The following is an 18,504-nucleotide window of genomic DNA, read 5'->3' as shown; positions in this document are numbered from 1 at the left end:
AAAAATTTTTTTTAATTAAAAAATAAAAAAAATTATTTGCCTATGGTAGAAGGATATTTGTCCTAAAAAGTAATTCAGTGATGTATTTGTGGTTCCCTTTTGCAGATGTTATGCTTCTTTTGTACCCTTTCCAGAGACTGCAGTCGTCCCTCAATGACGCTGTTATGTCATGGCCGGTTACTTCAGCGTCAGTCAGACATGATCTGTCTAGCAGGTTTCGGGGTTGTATTTCAATGTGGGGTTTGACTTGCAATTAACCATCACACTAGAAATTATTCTACTCAATCTATCTTTATTACCACTTTGATCATAATTCTAACTGCTCTGTTTTTCTATAAGGTTGCCATTACCGCCTGGGGCTTTTTCAGGACTCTGGAAGAATCAGGAGGCATTCAAGCATTTATACTTTGAGAAATTTCCTGTAAGAAAATTTTATTTATTACACTTTTTTTTTTAAACCTTCCAAAGTACTTCTTTATTGTCCTTGCCTGTTAAGTTGAACACTTAGTCCTGGCATCGTAGATAACAGTACAACTTTTCAAGTTTATCTGGACCAAGTTCCAGATCTCAGAAACAAGAATGCCCAAACCACAATGATTAAAGTAAGTCATTTTTATATTTATTTTTATCAGTCTCTGGGCATAGACATTTCTGTTTCTCTTAGCATATTTTCCTGAAATTTAGCAGCCCTCAATATCAGGAAAGTTTTTATTAAGTTAAAGACTTTTAGGGGCCTATCACTATTCCTCCCTGCACTGGATCTGCTATAGACTGAGAGCACCTGGTCAGAATTGTACCCTGTCCCTAGAACCCCTTAATCTTCTCTACAGCTGGTTATGTGAGCAAAGTTCATTTGGATTGCCCACAGTTGTATTTTTCCATTCTTTTACCTATTTTGACATTTGTTCCTAAATGTTCTCCTAGCTTTTTTTTTTTTTTTTTAAAGATTTTATTTTTATTTATTTGACAGAGAGAGATCACAAGTAGATAGAGAGGCAGGCAGAGAGAGAGAGAGAGGGAAGCAGGCTCCCTGCTGAGCAGAGAGCCCGATGTGGGACTCGATCCCAGGACCCCGAGATCATGACCTGAGTCGAAGTCAGTGGCTTAACCCACTGAGCCACCCAGGCGCCCCTGTTCTCCTAGCTTTTTAAGTTCCTATTTTAAAAGACAGACACATGCTAGACATGGTGTTCCTGCAGCACAAATTCCAGCCACCTGGATGACAAAAAGTGTTCTCCTACCTTTCGTCTTGTTATTTACCTGCTTCTCCATATCATGGTGATGTGCTTTGTGTTTATAACAACGCTTTACTGATGATACACGTCAGGTCCCGCCATCATATTGCTGCTGTCCTTTGACTTCTATTTCTTTCCAATAGATTCTTGGTTCCCATTAGGCAGTAGGTGAAAAAAAAAAATAAGTGAATGGTCAGAATTTCATATAAAAACCAAAACAAGTCTCAGTGTCCAGCATTTTATCTTCATTATTTTTGAGTGATTGACAGATAACCTAGTCAAGCCAACCAATGACAAGATTTAAAATAGCTTCCTTTAGAAAGAAATTGTGGAGTTAAATGACCTCAGCAGCTGAGGTTAAAACTGCCCCCGACCGACGGTGGCTGGGAAGATTTGTCAGTAGAGCTGACCCCCGTCAGCCCAGTCTATCTGCCCTACTGGCCACCGTTAAATCATCAGAGTCCTGATGTGATTAATTACACCTGACAACGGCAAAGAAGGTGTGCCTGTGGTTTCAACATGAGCACCTTTAACACCAAAAGCTCCTTCAGAGTCTCCGTTTACAGTTAAGCTATGTGGAGTGACTCCGTATATACTCCTGCCTTGTTACACTGACTTCAGACTTCTCATCTAAGGGCTTAGTCACCGCACAAAAGGGTTGAGTAAATTTCCTGGAGTTCAGAAGTGTTGGACCTGAAAATGGGACTCCTAAAGTCCGGTTCCACAGTCCATGCTCTGTAACTGTACTCCAGGTTTTCTGTCCAACAGAAGTGGCAGTCAGAGCGGCCAGTTACTGAGGGCTTACGGTGTGCCAGGGCCTGCCCTCCTTAGATACACCATCTCATCTGTGCTTCGGAGAAGCTTATGGGGTATAGCCCACTACCCTGTGTAACAGAGGAGCACCCTGAGTCTCAGAATAAGAGGCTCAAATAGTGACTCATCTGAATTGTTCCTAAAGCCCGTGCTCATGAACATAAGTGTCAAGATAACTGAAAAGCATTAGAAGTAATATTTTGTTCTGCTTCTTATTCTTCTTGATTCTTCATTCTGTTGTGATTTCTGGACCAGTGAAGATGTGTTGCTATTTTGAGATGATTAAAAATTAAATTTCATCCCTATTATTACATTTCATGGAAGCTCGAGTCTAATCCAAATTCATGTTAATAAACTAGCGCTGTATTTTGTAGTTATTTATAGAGAGCTTTAAAAGTTTTAAAAATTAATATACTTAAAGAAGAAATCCATCAAAGAAGTACTTTCCAATACAAAGTATGTTGGAAATATTGAACTGTTAACTTTTCCATTTAAAAAAATTGAGTTCATCATTGAGATACCACCTGACACCAGTTAGAATGGCCAAAATTAGCAAGACAGGAAACAACGTGTGTTGGAGAGGATGTGGAAAAAGGGGAACCCTCTTACACTGATGGTGGGAATGCAAGTTAGTGCAGCCACTTTGGAGAACAGTGTGGAGATTCCTCAAGAAATTAAGAATAGAGCTTCCTATGACCCTGCAATTGCACTACTGGGTATTTACCCCAAAGATACAGATGTAGTGAAAAGAAGGGCCATCTGTACCCCAATGTTTATAGCAGCAATGGCCACGGTCGCCAAACTGTGGAAAGAACCAAGATGCCCTTCAACGGATGAATGGATAAGAAGATGTGGTCCATATACACAATGGAGTATTATGCCTCCATCAGAAAGGATGAATACCCAACTTTTGTAGCAACATGGACGGACTGGAAGAGATTATGCTGAGCGAAATAAGTCAAGCAGAGAGAGTCAAGTATCATGGTCTCACTTATTTGTGGAGCATAACAAATAACATGGAGGACATGGGGAGATGGAGAGGAGAAGGGAGTTGAGGGAAACTGGAAGGGGGGATGAACCATGAGAGACTATGGACTCTGAAAAACAACCAGAGGGTTTTGAAGGGGCCGGGGGGTGGGAGGTTGGGGGAACCAGGTGGTGGGTAATAGGGAGGGCACGTACTGCATGGAGCACTGGGTGTGGTGCAAAAACAATGAATACTGTTATGCTGAAAATAAACAAAGAAAACAAATTGAGTTCATAACCTTCACAACTCTGAGTTCAAACATTTAACTTAAATATATATAAGAATGCTTAAATTTATTCCTGGCTATTAGTGGAGTGAAGAGATTCTAGTAAGTTATCAAAATCAAAAGGAGTTTAAATTCCATAGCCTACTAATGAAAAAAAGTTAAATGCATGCCGTAAATCCATTTCTATCACATTTTATATTATACCAAACTTAAATGATTGCATTACCTAGCAATATATGCTAATTAGACATTATCGATTCTTATTTTCAGGGATACTATGACACCATGGATGCTGGTTACATGGACGAAGAAGGCTATTTATATGTTATGTCTCGAGTGGATGACGTGATAAATGTTGCGGGGCACAGGATTTCTGCAGGTGCTATTGAAGAGGTATCGATGAATATGGATTTTCTGTTGCAGGTGGTATTGAGAACAGAGCTGAATTGAAGTCAATAATTGAGGTTAAGTCAGCGTACCTGGAAAATTACCGCACCCTTCATTTGATGCAGAGGCTAGGTTATTCTCCTATCTGTCTCACCTCACTTCTCTTGTGTAAATCCTCCTGTTCTCCACACTTCCTGATCTCTGTCTGGTAGGGAGGAATTTTAAGAAGCTACATTTATGTGTTATTTATAGGAGAGCTTAGATACTCTTGCTTCTTGATCCTTGCTACTTGATTGCCTCTAGCTTCTTGATATTCTCTTGCTTAATAACCTGGTTTGCATATCGTCTTTAACTGGTATGAAATTTAAACATTTTACTGTACTCTTAAATCCTGAGAATTTTCTTCCAATATAAATACATTGTCACAATGTCTCCAGAAGTTTTTTTTTAATATAATGTATTTAATTTGTACACTTACATAGCGTAAAATCCACTTTATTGTTTTACAATACTTTGAGTTTTTATACTTGTATAGATTCTTGGAACCATCACCACAGGCAGGATACAGAAAAATGTCAACACTGCGGAAGAATTCTCTTTTAACATTGACCTTCGTATTCTGACCCTCCCCATCCCTGGTGACTACTGATTTTTCTGTTTCTATGTTTTTGCTTCTCTAGAATGTCATATGGACTCATACAGTTACATAATATTTGGAGACTGGGTTATTTCATTTAGGAAAATACATTCTAGATCTATCCAAGTTTTTGTGTGTATCATGATTTGTCTGTTTATATTGCTTGTAGTATTCCATTTGTAGATGTATTAACCAGTTTCTGTATCCATTCATTCATTGCTTCTAGTTTGAAACAATTTTAAATAATATATACATTCATGTATGTGTTTTGGGGCAAGATTAGTTTTTATTTTTTCCAGGATAAGTACCTATCGTGAGTTGGCTTGTTTATGTGGTGAGTGTGTGTTTAAGTTTATAAGAAACTGTCAAACTCTTTTTTCTGAGTGGCTATACAATTTTACATTCTCACCAGCAGTGTTTGAGGGTTTCTGTTTCTTTCCATCTTCATCTACACTTGGCATTATCATTATTCTTTATTTAAACCATTCTATTAGATGTGTAATGGTATGTCATTACTTTTAATTTACTTTTCCATAATGCCTTAATGATGTTGGGCATCTTTTGACATGCTTATTTCTCATCCACATATCTTCTTTGATAAGATACCTGTTGAAATGCAAGGGACACCTGGGTGGCCCAGTTAGTTAAGTGTCTGCCTTCAGCTCAGGTCATGATCCCAGGGTCCTGGGACTGAGTCCCCCATTGGGGTCCCTGCTCAGTGGGGAACCTGCTTCTCTCTCTGCCTGCCACTCTCCCCTACCTGTACATTCTCACTTTCTCTCTCTCTTTCTCTCACAAACAAATAAATAAAATCTTTTTTAAAAATGTTCTGCCCATTTTTTAAAACTTAGGTTGTTTTCCTATTGTTCAGTTTTGAGAGTCCTGTATCTGATACATGATTTGCAAATATTGTCTTCTAGTCTGTGGCTAGTCTTTTTGTTCTCTTTAAAGTGTCCTTACAGAGCAGAAGTATTTTTCATATTGATGAGGTCAAATTCACTGATTTTTTTTCTTTGACAGATCATAATTTTGGCATTATATCTTAGAACTCTTTCCTAACCCAAGGTCATAAATATTTCTCCTTTGTTTTGAACTAAGAGTTTTATAGTTTCATGTTTTACATTTGCTTTATTATTTTGCATTTTGTATTAGTTTACATTTACATTTTGAGTTTTCATGTGTGTGTGTGTGTATGATGCAAATGTAGGTTGAGGATTATAATTATTTTTTAATATGGATGTCGATGGTTCCAAGAATCAGTTATTGCAAAGACTGCATTTCTCCTTTGAATTTCCTTTGCACCTTTGTCCAATCAGCTGACAGTATTTGAGTGACTCTATTTCTAGAGTATCTCTTCTGTTTCATTATTTTATGTGTTTATCTTTTTACCAATACTATTCTGTCTTGATACTGTAGTTTCATGGAATGCCTTAAAGTTGAATAGTATTCACATTTGCTCTTCTTTTTCAAAACTGTTTTGGATGTTCTAATTTCTTTATTTTTCCACATATATTTCAGAGTGAACCTTTTGTAGTTACAATGGATTTTTATTATGACACAACTGTATTAAATCATAGATTCTTTTGGGAAAAACTGATATCTGATCCATATGGAAACTTCTAATCTAAGAATTTTATATGTGCCTCCATTTCTTTAGGTCTTTTTTTTTTTTTTTTTTTAGATTTATTTATTTGCGAGAGAAAGATCACATGCACAGATGGAAAGGGAGAGGGAGGAGCAGACACCCCAGTGAGCTGGGAGCCTTATGCAGGGCTTGATCCCAGGACCTTGGGATCATGACCAGAGCTGAAGGCAAATGCTTAACAGACTGAGCCACCCAAGCGCCCCTCTATATGTCTTTTTGAATATGTTCCATCAGCATTTTATACTTTTTAGTATACAGATTTATACCTAAGTATTTAATTTTTGATCTACTATAAATATAATTTTTTCTGAAGTTTTAGTTTCTAAATTTTCACTGCTAGTGGATAGAAATACTATTGATTTTCCTGAACTGATAATGCATTTTTTGTAGATTTTTGAGAGTTCCTATATAGAAAATCATGTTGTCTGTGAATAGAGATAGTTTTATTGCTTTCTTTTCAGTCTAAATGCCTTTTATTCCTTTTTCTTGCCTTCTTCGACTGGCTAAAACTTCCAGTATGATATGGAGTAACAGTGGTGAGAGCAGACACCCCTGTCTTCTTTCTGATCTTAGGGTAAAAACATTTAGTACCTTATCATTAAGAATGATGCTTCATTCTTAATGAAATGAAGGGATTTCTGTAGATAAACTTTATCAAGTTAAGATTCATTTGTTCCTACTCTGATGAGATTTTTTTAAGAGTCTTGAATGAATGCCGAATTTTGCCAAATGCTTTTTCTGCTTTTTTTAATACATGAATTGCATTAATTTATTTCCAACTCTTTAACCTTATGCCACTGGGATAAACCCTACTTGGTTGCAATGTTTTTTTTGGTTTTTTGTTTTTTTAAATTTTTATTTATTTATTTGACAGAGGGAGATCACAAGTAGATAGAGAGGCAGGCAGAGAGAGAGAGAGAGAGAGAGGGAAGCAGGCTCCCTGCTGAGCAGAGAGCCCGATGCGGGACTCAATCCCAGGACCCCGAGATCATGACCTGAGCCGAAGGCAGCGGCTTAACCCACTGAGCCACCCAGGCACCCCGGTTGCAATGTTTTTATGTATTGATTTTTTTTTACAACATCTATAGTAACTTTCTTTGTTCTGAAGTTGGTTATGTGTGACAATCACATAGCCATTCCATCTTTTTTGAATAGTGTTTGTATCATTTATCTTTTGCCACCCTTTCATCTGGATCATTAGGGATCATTATGAATCCGTACAGATCCATCTGGATCATTATGCTTTCTGTGGACTTACTGTGCATACCGTTGGGTCTTACTTTTATTTTTTATTTTATTTATTTATTTATTTAAAGATTTTATTTATTTATTTGACAGTGAGAGAGAGAGAGAGATCACAAGTAGGCAGAGAGGCAGGCAGAGAGAAAGAGAGAGGGAAGCAGGCTCCCTGCCAAGTAGAGAGCAGAGAGCCCGATGCGGGGCTCTATCCCAGGACCCTGAGATCATGACCTGAGCCGAAGGCAGCGGCTTAACCCACTGAGCCACCCAGGCGCCCCTTACTTTTATTTTTATCCAGTCTGCAGTCTTTATCTTTTAACTGATGTTTTTAGACCATTTACATTTAAATAAATATTCATAAATTTATATTTATGCCTATCAGTTTATTAGTTTTCTTTTTTACTTTTTTTCATTCCTCTGCTAGACCCCATCTCCCTTCTTTTAAGTCATTTCATTCTTTATTTGTAGCTTCTGTTTCTTTACTGAAAACTGTGCTCCCTTTCAAGAATGTTTGCCCGTTCTTCTTGTACCATGGCTGTTGTTGGGTTTTTAGTATTCATCTTTGTTAATTTTATACTGAATGTGCAAATGAGGTGTTAGGGTCAAAGACAGATTTCTTGATAATAAGTGTGTCATCTCCCTCTTAGGTTCTAGCCTTAGGTCCGGCATAAGTGCCAGCCAGACACTTTGTAGAAGAGAGATGAGGAAGATAATTTTTGTTGGCTTGTAAAGGGCAAGGAGGCATTGACCTTCCACCCCTCATCAGAAGGTCTCCTTCCAAATGTAAGGCCTTATTCCAAACTCCAACTCTTTGATATTTAAATAAAATCTCCAAGAGCCAAATAGCCCTGTGTGTCTCAACTGTTGCAACTTAGAAGTGTTTCCAAGTTCTAAGGCTTCATCTTTTTTTGACATGTAAATACCTAGGAAGGTACTAAACCAATCTTCCCAGCACGTTGTGAGTTTAACCTAGAGATCTAGTCTGCTCTAGACTTTGGTAATTTTGCCTTCCCCGGGAAATTAGAAAAGTTTTATTGTCCTTTCAGATCAGAGCAATTAACCTGACAAACTGCTATAGATCAAATTCTCATGGTATTTGAAGATTCTCAGGAGGCTAGGGGTTTTTGTAGGAGCAATGAGGAGTCCAGGAAAGTTTTATCTCCTGCCTCCATTATAATAGCTGCATTAAAATTTTTGTCTGATCATTCTAATATTTGGGTCATCTTGGCATTAGCATCTATTGATTCATATTCTTTTTTTTTTTAAGAGAGGTTTAGGTTTTCCTGATTCCTCCTATGTCCTGTAACTTTAGATTTTTATCCTAGACATTTTGAATATTACATTAGACTGTCTCTTTGGTAGCACTTGCTTCGTGTAGAGCAGAGCAAGTTAACAGGGATCTCCTCAGGGACTGGAGAGCTGCTCTTGGGGGGTAGAGTGGGGGCGGGGGCGAGTCACAAATGGCTCTGAATCTTTCTGGGCTCCCATACGGTGTGTGCGTGCTTTTGGGGCTGGCATCCCTCAAGGGTTCCCTCCCACAGGCTGCACACCAGTTGTAGAGAAGGGGAAGGACCCAGCTCTTTTGCTGGCATTTGCTTGGAGTAGGGTGCAGAGAGTCAACAAGGTTTCTACAGCTCTGTAGGAAGGAAGACAGGAACTGCTTCTCTGTGGGTGTTCGTCTGGAGTAGGGAGGTAGATTGAAAAGGATTGTTTCCCAGATCCTTTGCTCCTCTCCCTGGGTTTCAGTAGAGGCAGACATTTCTTTGGGCTTTTCTGTCTGTTTGCACTTATCAGCAGTTCACCTTTTGGGCTGTTCTAGTACTGGGCCAGAATATATAGGAGGCAAAACAATGAAGCAAACCATAATGATAACAAAACCCAAAACTCCAAAGAAACCGAAAAAGAAGGTTGTGTCTCAATTTCTTATAATTTTAATAGAGTCATCTGATCTGGTTTTTTAGCCCAGAGTTTTTCATTGCAATTAGTAAAAGTTATAAGATGGAACCTATGTATTCCATCAGTTTCAGAACCAAACCCAGAATAAGTTTTAAATGGAATAGAGCAAAGTTTAAGTGAAAGACAATGTTTAAAAATAATTCCATAGGATCAGAGCATGCAGAATCAAAGTTGAGTTCTCCTTCCTGTAATCTGAAGATGGTCACCTTCTTTAAAAGTCATTTATCTTCAGCGAAAACAAAATAGTTTAATGCTTCTTGTCATCTCGGCTTTGTGTGTGTGACAATGTAATATAAGTTGAGTAAAAGGGAAGATTTTTATGTAATATTTTGGAGTAAGTGGCTTCGTGTGTTAGTATAATATTATCTTGTTTTTAACCTACTGTGAATTTTGTGATAACCTGAAATTGAAATTCACGCTTCATGTGTTTTGGTGTGTTGGCAAAAGGTGGTTCTGGTGCATGAACTTTTAATTTCTTGCCTGTAAGAGATTACCTCTAATATTCCACCTGCATTTCTGGCAGAGTCAGCTAATCAAAATATGGAGATTACATCTGCAAAGCTTTTATTATCAGTCAAAGTTCTTGGTTCTCTCTTATTTTTAGAACAAAAAAGAGAAGTATCAACCTATTTAAATATATGCTTTAATATGTTTCCACTGACATCCTTCTATTGTATGTAATTAGAGAATGAGATAGACAGAAGGTAGGCAGTAAAATGAGAAAATTGAAAAAAAAAGCATGCTAGAATCAATGGTTTCCAACAGGAATTTTGTCACAGGTCTTGGAGTACTTATAGCACAGAATCACCCATCAGCCTTTAGGCTTTCTTGATGTGAACGTCTCCCTTTATATGAATTAAATGATTAACTCTACTGTATATTTATGTCTAATAAGGAAGTTAATACCTCAGTTCATATCAAGTTTGTCTTCTTTATGCTGGCATCTATTAGAAAGTTTTGAACTAACATTCTTTACTGGATTTTTCTCACCTCTTAGCAAAATTGCTTAACATTGATAATTTATGTGTATATTTTTACATACATATTATTTTATTTTTATTGATGACATAACCAACATTTATTAAAAGTGCCCAAACCTTACTTTATTTGTAAATGATTTCTGGGATCTCCCTAGGATTCTCAATTTTCAATTCTGAATGCCAGATTCCAATTTGAGTTTTTGAAATAGGATTGGAGAGTGTTAATTCATGGGACTCTCATTTGTAATAATTAAAAATAGACTGAATGTTGCCTTTATATATAGTGAAAATAGTGTCTTTCCAGTTTCTTAAAGTAAAATATGACATGTGCATTTCTTTATATAAGACTAAATCAAACAAATTCTATTAAAATTACATTAAAAACATTTCAGGAAACTATATGTTCTTTTCTGTTCTCATCATAAGAAAATAGAGTTCTAGAATAGCTTTTATAAATTTAAGAGGATCTTATCCTTGCAAATCTCAACCCATGTAAGGGCCTTCTGTAACTATTAAGTAATAATCATATCTATTTGAAAAGTTGATTAATGTTTGAGAGCCTGGCATCTAGATAGACACTTGGGATACTCCGGTAGAAGTTCAAAATGTCCTTAAGAAAATTAGGTGTGAAATCTGCTATTTCAGGTGTTAGGAGCCAAAATTACTAGGAGCTAATGTGGTCCTTCTTGCTTGGTTCTCTTTTACTCTTGTGGGCAGGTTTCATGTGGAGACACCTCCAGGGAACAAATTAGGCTCCTTGGTTTCATTCTTTCACTTGTAGCTTAAGTTCATTTTGTTAAATAATCCTACTAGTATCCTTGGGAACTTGAAAATTTGCTGTTAAAATACTGCACTTAAATCCTAGAGCTGTGTTCATTGCAATTTGCCCTCTGGAAGTTTATTTGAACCAAAGTTTCACTGTTTGTTTTCCAAGTTAGCTATTTTTAGGAGTGATTTTTTCAGGATTGAATATATTTCCATAAAGTGTGTATTCAGCAAAGATGCCATGTAATTTCAGTTCTACCCAGCATTAAATGACTATTGGCTTTAAATAGTTGTAAGATTGCTGAATATTTTCCTAAGTATAAATATGGATATTGATGATAATGTGGAAACTGTTTCCTAGATGACTCCAATATCAGAGGGAATGAAGAAGTATCCTTCTTCCCACTGCAGAGGTAATCTCCTACCAAACACTGGATCCTTGCACCTTTGAAGGTGCTTGATTTAAACTAATACTTCTACAATTAAAAGCATAATTGAAAATCTGTGTAATTTAACCACCAAAGTCATAGAATCTTTCAAATCCATTAAAATTTACACAAAAATTATAGTACCCTCTTCAAGCTCTATTGCAAAACTGTAATCATTAAGACAGTCTGGTACTGGCACAAACCAGACACATAGATCAATGGAACAGAATGCAAAGCCCAGAAATGGACCCTCAACTCTATGATCAACTGATTTTTCAACAAAGCAAGAAAGAATATATAATGGAAAAAAGTCTCTTTAACAAATGGTGTTGGGAACATTGGACGGCCACATGCGAAAGAATGAAACTGGACCATTTTCTTACACCATACACAAAAATAGACTCAAAATGGATGAACAACCTAAATGTGAGACAGGAATCCATCAAAATCCTAGAGGAGAACACAGGCAGCAACTTCTTTGACCTCGGCCACAGCAACTTCTTGCTAGACACATTGCCAAAGGCAAGGGAAACAAAGACAAAAATGAATGATTGGGACTTCATCAAGATCAAAAGCTTTTGCACAGCAAAGGAAACAGTGGACAAAACCAAAAGACAACTGACAGAATGGGAGAAGATATTTGCAAATGACATATCAGATAAAGGGCTATATCAAAATCTATAAAGAATTTATCAAACTCAACACCCAAAAAACAATAATTAAATCAAGATAAGGGCAGAAGACATGAACAGACACTTCTCCAAAGAAGATATCCAAATGGCCAACAGACACATGAAAAAATGCTCAACATCACTTGGCATCAGGGAAATACAAATCAAAACCACAATAAGATACCACCTCACACCAGTTATAGAATAGCTAAAATTAACAAGTCAGGAAATGACAGATGTTGGCAAGGATGCAGAGAAAGGGAAACCTTCTTACACTGTTGGTGGGAATGCAAACTGGTAAAGTCACTCTGGAAAACAATATGGAGGTTCCTCAAAAAGTTGAAAATAGAGTTACCCTTAGACCCAGCAATTGCACTACTAGGTACCTACCCCAAGGATACAAATGTAGTGATCCGAAGGGGCACCTACAACGCAATGTTTATAGCAGCAATGTCCACAATAGCCAAACTATGGAAAGAACCCAGATGTCCGGGGCACCTGGGTGGCTCAGTGGGTTAAGCCTCTGCCTTCAGCTCAGGTCATGATCTCAGGGTCCTGGGATCGAGCCCCACATCAGGCTCTCTGCTCAGCGGGGAGCCTGCTTCCTCCTCTCTCTCTGCCTGCCTCTCTGCTTACTCGTGATCTCTCTCTGTCAAATAAATAAATCTTTAAAAAAAAAAAAAAGAACCCAGATGTCCATTTATATATATATATATATATATATATATATATACACACACATTTTCTTTATCCATTTTATACACATGGATATATATCCATTTTATATATAATATACATTATATACATTATAATATATATAATATATAAATATATATTATCCATTTTTATATATACACACACAATGGAATACTTTTGAGCCATCAAAAAAATGAATTCTTGCCATTTGCTATAATGTGGATGGAACTAGAGGGTAAGCAAAATAAGTCAGAGAAAGACAATTATCATATGATGTCTTTCAAATGTGGAATTTAAGAAACAAAAACGTAGAATCATAGGGGAAGAGGGAAAAATAAAAAAGATGAAATCAGAGAGGGAGATGAACCATAATAGACTCTTAATCATAGGAAACAAACTACGGGTTGCTGGAGTGGAGTGGGGTTGGGGGATAGGGTGACTGGGTGATGGACATTAAGGAGGGCATGTGATATAATGAGCACTAGGTATTATACACAACTGATGAAACACTGAACCCTACCTCTGAAATTACTAATATACTATATGTTAATTAACTGAATTTAAATTTAAAATTTTTTAAAAGACAGTGGAAAATGCTATCAAATTTGAATGGAAATGTTTTTAAATAATAATTCTATATATAGTTAATCTATCAATGAAATTTAACAAAGTAAATACATTTTAAAGATATAAGGACAAGGAAGGTTTACAATGAAAAAATGAAAAAATGATGCTTGGAATATTATATATTAAGAAGAAAATGTGAGAGATATAATACCATACAACAAGAAGGTATCAGCCTGAGGATGAACTATGAGGATGGACCTCAACCTTGCATAAACATTAGAATCACATCTGGATCTCTTACAAGTAAACTATCCAAATGAGAAGATCATCTGGGATGCTGGTAATACTCAATTTCTTGGATTAAATACACAGATGTGTTCATTTTGCAATGTTTAATCACACAAAAAATACATATGCCTAATTTCCACCCAACACTTAATCCAGAAAATCAAGGGGTTGAGTCCAAGTGTAGGCATTTTTAAAAAGCTCTTTTGGTTATTATAATTTGCATCCAAAATGGAACCACTGCCCCTAAAATAAGCTAAAATGCAAAGAAATTAATATTTTGTGAACCCATGATAGAGAAGATTGTTAATTATGCTCCTTAATATATAGTATATTGAAAAAAAAACCCTCTTGTTTATTCATTTTTTAATTGATGCATTCCTTATTGTTACCTCTTACTCTTATTCTCCATTCTTCCCCAACCATTCTCTTGCATTTAGTGTATATACGTTTGTTTATATGTTTTTCATAAAATATAAATTATCATATGTGCTTGCAAGTTTAACTGATTTAAAAGGTATTTTGTTGATATCTTATTCTGTTACTTGAGAAACCTACTATCCAATATGATAAACAAAGAACTAGGGGTGCCTGGGTGGCTCAGTGGGTTAAGCCTCTGCCTTCGGCTCAGGTCATGATCTCAGGGTCCTGAGATGGAGCCCCACAAGGGGCTCTATGCTCGGCAGGGAGCCTGCTTCCTCCTCTCTCTCTGCCTGTCTTTCTGCCTACTTGTGATCTCTCTGTCATATAAATAAATAAATCTTTAAAAAAAAAAGAACTAGAATGGCAGTTTAAAAATCTATTAATATAATGTTTCATACCAAAATGAACTACAAATCAAAAACTATTTTAAAATATTTAATTTTAGAGAAAAAAAACTGATCAAGGAAATAGAGGTATTTCATTTTATGATAAATTTTCAAGATGACTTCTTTCTCAGAAAGATCAAATTATTTTTCTTTGTGGGGTCACATGGTACTATTGTGGCACATTGTATTTAAACATGTTTAGTTTTTAGTCCACTTGTAAAGTTTTAATTTGAGTATTATAAAAGTTTTGGTTTAAAAAAAATGACAATATCTCAGAAAAAACAAATGACAGGCATTTCCTGGGCCTATTACCCTGTAATCTGTATTCCCCTATTATCTATATTTATACAGATATTCCTCCACTTGAGAAAGAGGTTACGTCTTGCTAAACCTATCGTAAAATGAAAATACCATAAATTAAAAATGCATTTAATACACCTAACCTGCCAAACGTCATAACTTATCTTAAGCTACCTTAAACATGCTCAGAACACCTACATTAGCCTGCAGCTGGGTAAACTCATCTAACACAAAGCAGACTTTATAATTAAGTGTTGAGTACCTCGTGTAACTGATTGGCCATGGTACTGAAAAGGAAAACAGAATGGTTGTACAGGTACCCAGTGGTTCTAAGTGTATCCATTGTTTACTGGATAATCACTGATGGGGAGCCGAGGCTTCTCTCCGCTGCCCGGGATCACAACAAAGGGTTGTCTATTGCATACCCCTAGTCTGGGAAAAGACCGAAATTCAAGATTTGATATATAGTTTCTCCTGAACACGTGTCGCTTTCACACCAGCCTAAAGACAAAAAGTCATAAATTGGAACCATTGCACACTTCTGGTGTGTCAGTAACCTCCCAAGTTGTATCATTTTTTCAGTTCTTAATAGCCAGTGAGTCACGGATGCTTTGTGGATTGTACATGGAGGAAACATACCAAAAGTGGCTTTTGATATTTTTTACCCCCATAGGACATTTGTTTGGCCTCTGTCCCTTAAGTATTGCCAAGACATACTTTGATGCTTTCCTTTTTAATGATTCAGTTGTTGAAATCATAATTTGGCATGTAAATATTATTTGTAGAGCCAACATAGAAAGCTGTCTCCCTCCCTTTATGGCATCTTTGTAATACTGATAGATTAATACAGTATTTTATCCACTATAGTAATGAACCTCATTTACAGATGACATAAGTTTCCGGTAAATGATTATGTAGGTCACAGATTTTCGAATTTGTCCACAAACTAGGCAAAAATGTGAAACTTTGATATTGTGGAAAACTGTGTTATATATTACTTCTGATTTTAAAATACTCTGCCCATATGGAAAAGCTGTCAGCATTTTCCCATCCACTTCTAAACATACTAACACTGCGGATGGAAACATGGCGAAATTAAAGCAACAAGGTGAAAGAAGGGCAAACTGGAAGATTTGGTGTTTGATTTAGTTAAAATTATAGTTATACTGGTTAGGTGACAAAATACCTGGATGGGCAATTTTTTTAAACAGTAATTTGAACAGATACCTTGGCATTTTAAAACTAAGGTAGAGAAGCTTATGGCACCAGTGAAACTTTAATATATAAATATAAGTATATATATTTAATATATATAAATATATATTATATAAACGTATATAATATTTAAATAAATACACACACATATATGTATATAATTTTTTTTTTTTTAACAAACTGGCTAGGCAGGTTGAAGTTTTTCTCTACTCGTTCAAGGAATCCTAAATTGGAATGATAGCATTTGGCTTACCAAGTCTGTATCTTACCTGCTATAGACAAAATATTCTCTTCCAAGGACGGTGACTGACTATACTACCTACCAGTACTAATCTTTGGCAATAAAATTTGTCTCTAAGCATATGGACCTAAACCATAAATAAAATCTTTCTTTTTAATATATTATTTATTTGACAGAGAGAAATCACAACTAGGCAGAGAGGCAGGCAGAGAGAGAGGAGGAAACAGGCTCCCCGCGGAGCAGAGAGCCTGATGAGGGGCTCCATCCCAGGACCCTGAGATCATGACCCGAGCGGAAGGCAGAGGCTTTAACCCACTGAGCCACCCAGGCGCCCCAACCATAAATAAAATCTTAACAAATTGGGAAGTTGTTGAAAGTACTCGGAGAGTTCAGATTGAAGCACCGGGAGAAGATGGTGTTGTATGGTCTGTACAGTGGGTGTTTTGCAGAAGCTTTTTCGTGAGGCCCAACTAATGGAAGATGAGGTGCACGTCTCTGTCTCAGCAATGAAGTTAATAAAATGTATAGCACCAAAAAAATCATTTATTGAACACATACTATCCTCAGCAGTATCAGAGTCAAAAACTATGTGGATGGCAACTCCTGCAACTGGGGCCTTTAGCGTGGATGATAACAAGAGGATGTAGGAGATGCTGATTTTTTTCATTGCATTAGGGGCTGTGTGAGGTAGTGCACTGAGTTTGTACTGAACAGGCTAGGAGTTTACGGAGTCTTCCAGGAACTCAGAGAAGAGAAGGCTCATTTTCAACTTGGCATAAATGAAAGAAGAATTCGTGGAAACTTGGGAACTTGAAAGGGGCATGTCCTAGATTCTGCTGGTTTTTCTCCTCTCTGGCTGTGCCTTTTTAGTCTAGTTTGGCAGCTGATCCTTTTTCTTGTAGCCATTAAGATGTTGGCGTTCCTAATAGCTTACATTCTTCTCACTGCTTTCTCCCTAACTAATCTACGTCTACAGCTTTCATTACCATCTGTGCATTTAATGACATTCAAATGTGCATCTCCAGACTAAGACTCCCATCAGATTCAACTGCCTCGACTTGGGTATCTCAAAGGTGCTTCCGTGGAACATCTCCAAGACTTAATGCATGATCATTCCTTCCAAGCCCAGCTCACTAGTATTTCCTGGCTTAGAAAATGGCACCCGTATCATCCAGTCAGCGGTTCAAGCCGAAAAGCACAGAACCATCCTCAGCTTCTCTACCTTCTTCTTTGTACCATATCCAATTTGTCATAAAATTTTGTTCATTTTTGGGACGCCTGGGTGGCTCAGTTGGTTAAGCGGCTGCCTTCAGCTCAGGTCATGATCCCAGCGTCCTGGGATCGAGTCCCACATCCGGCTCCTTGCTCAGCAGGGAGCCTGCTTCTCCCTCTGCCTCTGCTGCCACTCTGCCTGCCTATGCTCTCTCTCTCTTTGGCAAATAAATAAATAAAATCTTAAAAAAATTTTTGTTCATTTTACCTTTAAAGAAACTCTAGAATCTTCATACCCCCTGTCATAGGCTTGGTCTACTAGTGTAGCCTCATGGGCGATTTCAACAAACTTTAATACTCACTCTTAACAGTCCTCTATTCTCCACAATGAACACGAAGTAAGTTTGTTTTTCAGAATACACTCTGAAGAAAAAAGAAGCCGAACAGAAAAGACTACGTACTATAGATGATTCCAGCATTCTGAAAAAGGACTTTGGAGCCTCTGAGAAGATCAGTGTTTGCCAAAGGCTACAGGGACTAAGAACAAATAAGCAGAGCACAAGAGATTTTTTTTTAGGGGAGTGAATCTATTCTGTAAAATGCAGTAAAATGGTGGACACACGTCATACAACCCATAGAATGTGTAACACCAAGTGTGAACTCTAATGTGAACTCTAGACTAAGATGAGAATGACATGTTGATGTTGGTTCACCATTTCTCGCAGATATATTACTCTGGTGAGGGGTTTTGAGAGCAGGGGAGGCTGTGCATATATGGGAGTAGGACATATATGACAAGTCTCTGGGCTTTCCACTCAATTTCGCTGTGAATCTAAAACCACTCTATTAAAAAAAAAGTCTATTCAAACAAACAAACAAAAAACCTGTATCTCCTCCTCAACTCCAGAAAGTGCTTTATTGCCTTTCCAGTGTTACAAAAATAAACTGGACGTCCTTAGCACAGCCCCTTTCTACCTCTGCACCTTCCTCTCTTCATGCTCCTTTCTCAGTCCTGCTTTCTGCTTTCCCTCCACATTCATCTCTTTCGGGTTACTGTAAGGGTTTGTGCCAAGTCCTTCCTTAGGGCTTGGCCTGCCTCTCCGCCTTGCCTCATCAGCGCCTACCCCTGTTTAAACCCATGTTTATCCTCCTGCTTTTGCCATATATTTC

General features: G+C 37.1%; 1 protein-coding gene across 3 annotated transcripts in view; it reads left to right on the top strand.

The window, feature by feature from the left end:
• ACSS3 (acyl-CoA synthetase short chain family member 3) overlaps positions 1–18,504 on the top strand; it is a 162,199-nt gene that overhangs the window by 133,238 nt on the left and 10,457 nt on the right. For 2 of the 3 annotated variants that reach the window (XM_046013287.1, XM_046013286.1), the window contains exons 12-13: positions 340–421; positions 3,572–3,694. In XM_046013287.1, the coding sequence (XP_045869243.1) occupies positions 340–421; positions 3,572–3,694 (205 nt within the window). Of the gene's footprint in view, positions 1–105; positions 300–339; positions 422–3,571; positions 3,695–18,504 lie in introns of those variants that run through there. The other variant, XM_046013288.1, reaches the window with a different exon arrangement.

This window comes from Meles meles, chromosome 7 (genome assembly GCF_922984935.1).
Source record: "Meles meles chromosome 7, mMelMel3.1 paternal haplotype, whole genome shotgun sequence".
Lineage (NCBI taxonomy): Eukaryota > Metazoa > Chordata > Mammalia > Carnivora > Mustelidae > Meles > Meles meles.
The sequence above is the reverse complement of the archived record's forward strand: the minus strand, read 5'-3'. Positions and strand labels throughout refer to the sequence as shown.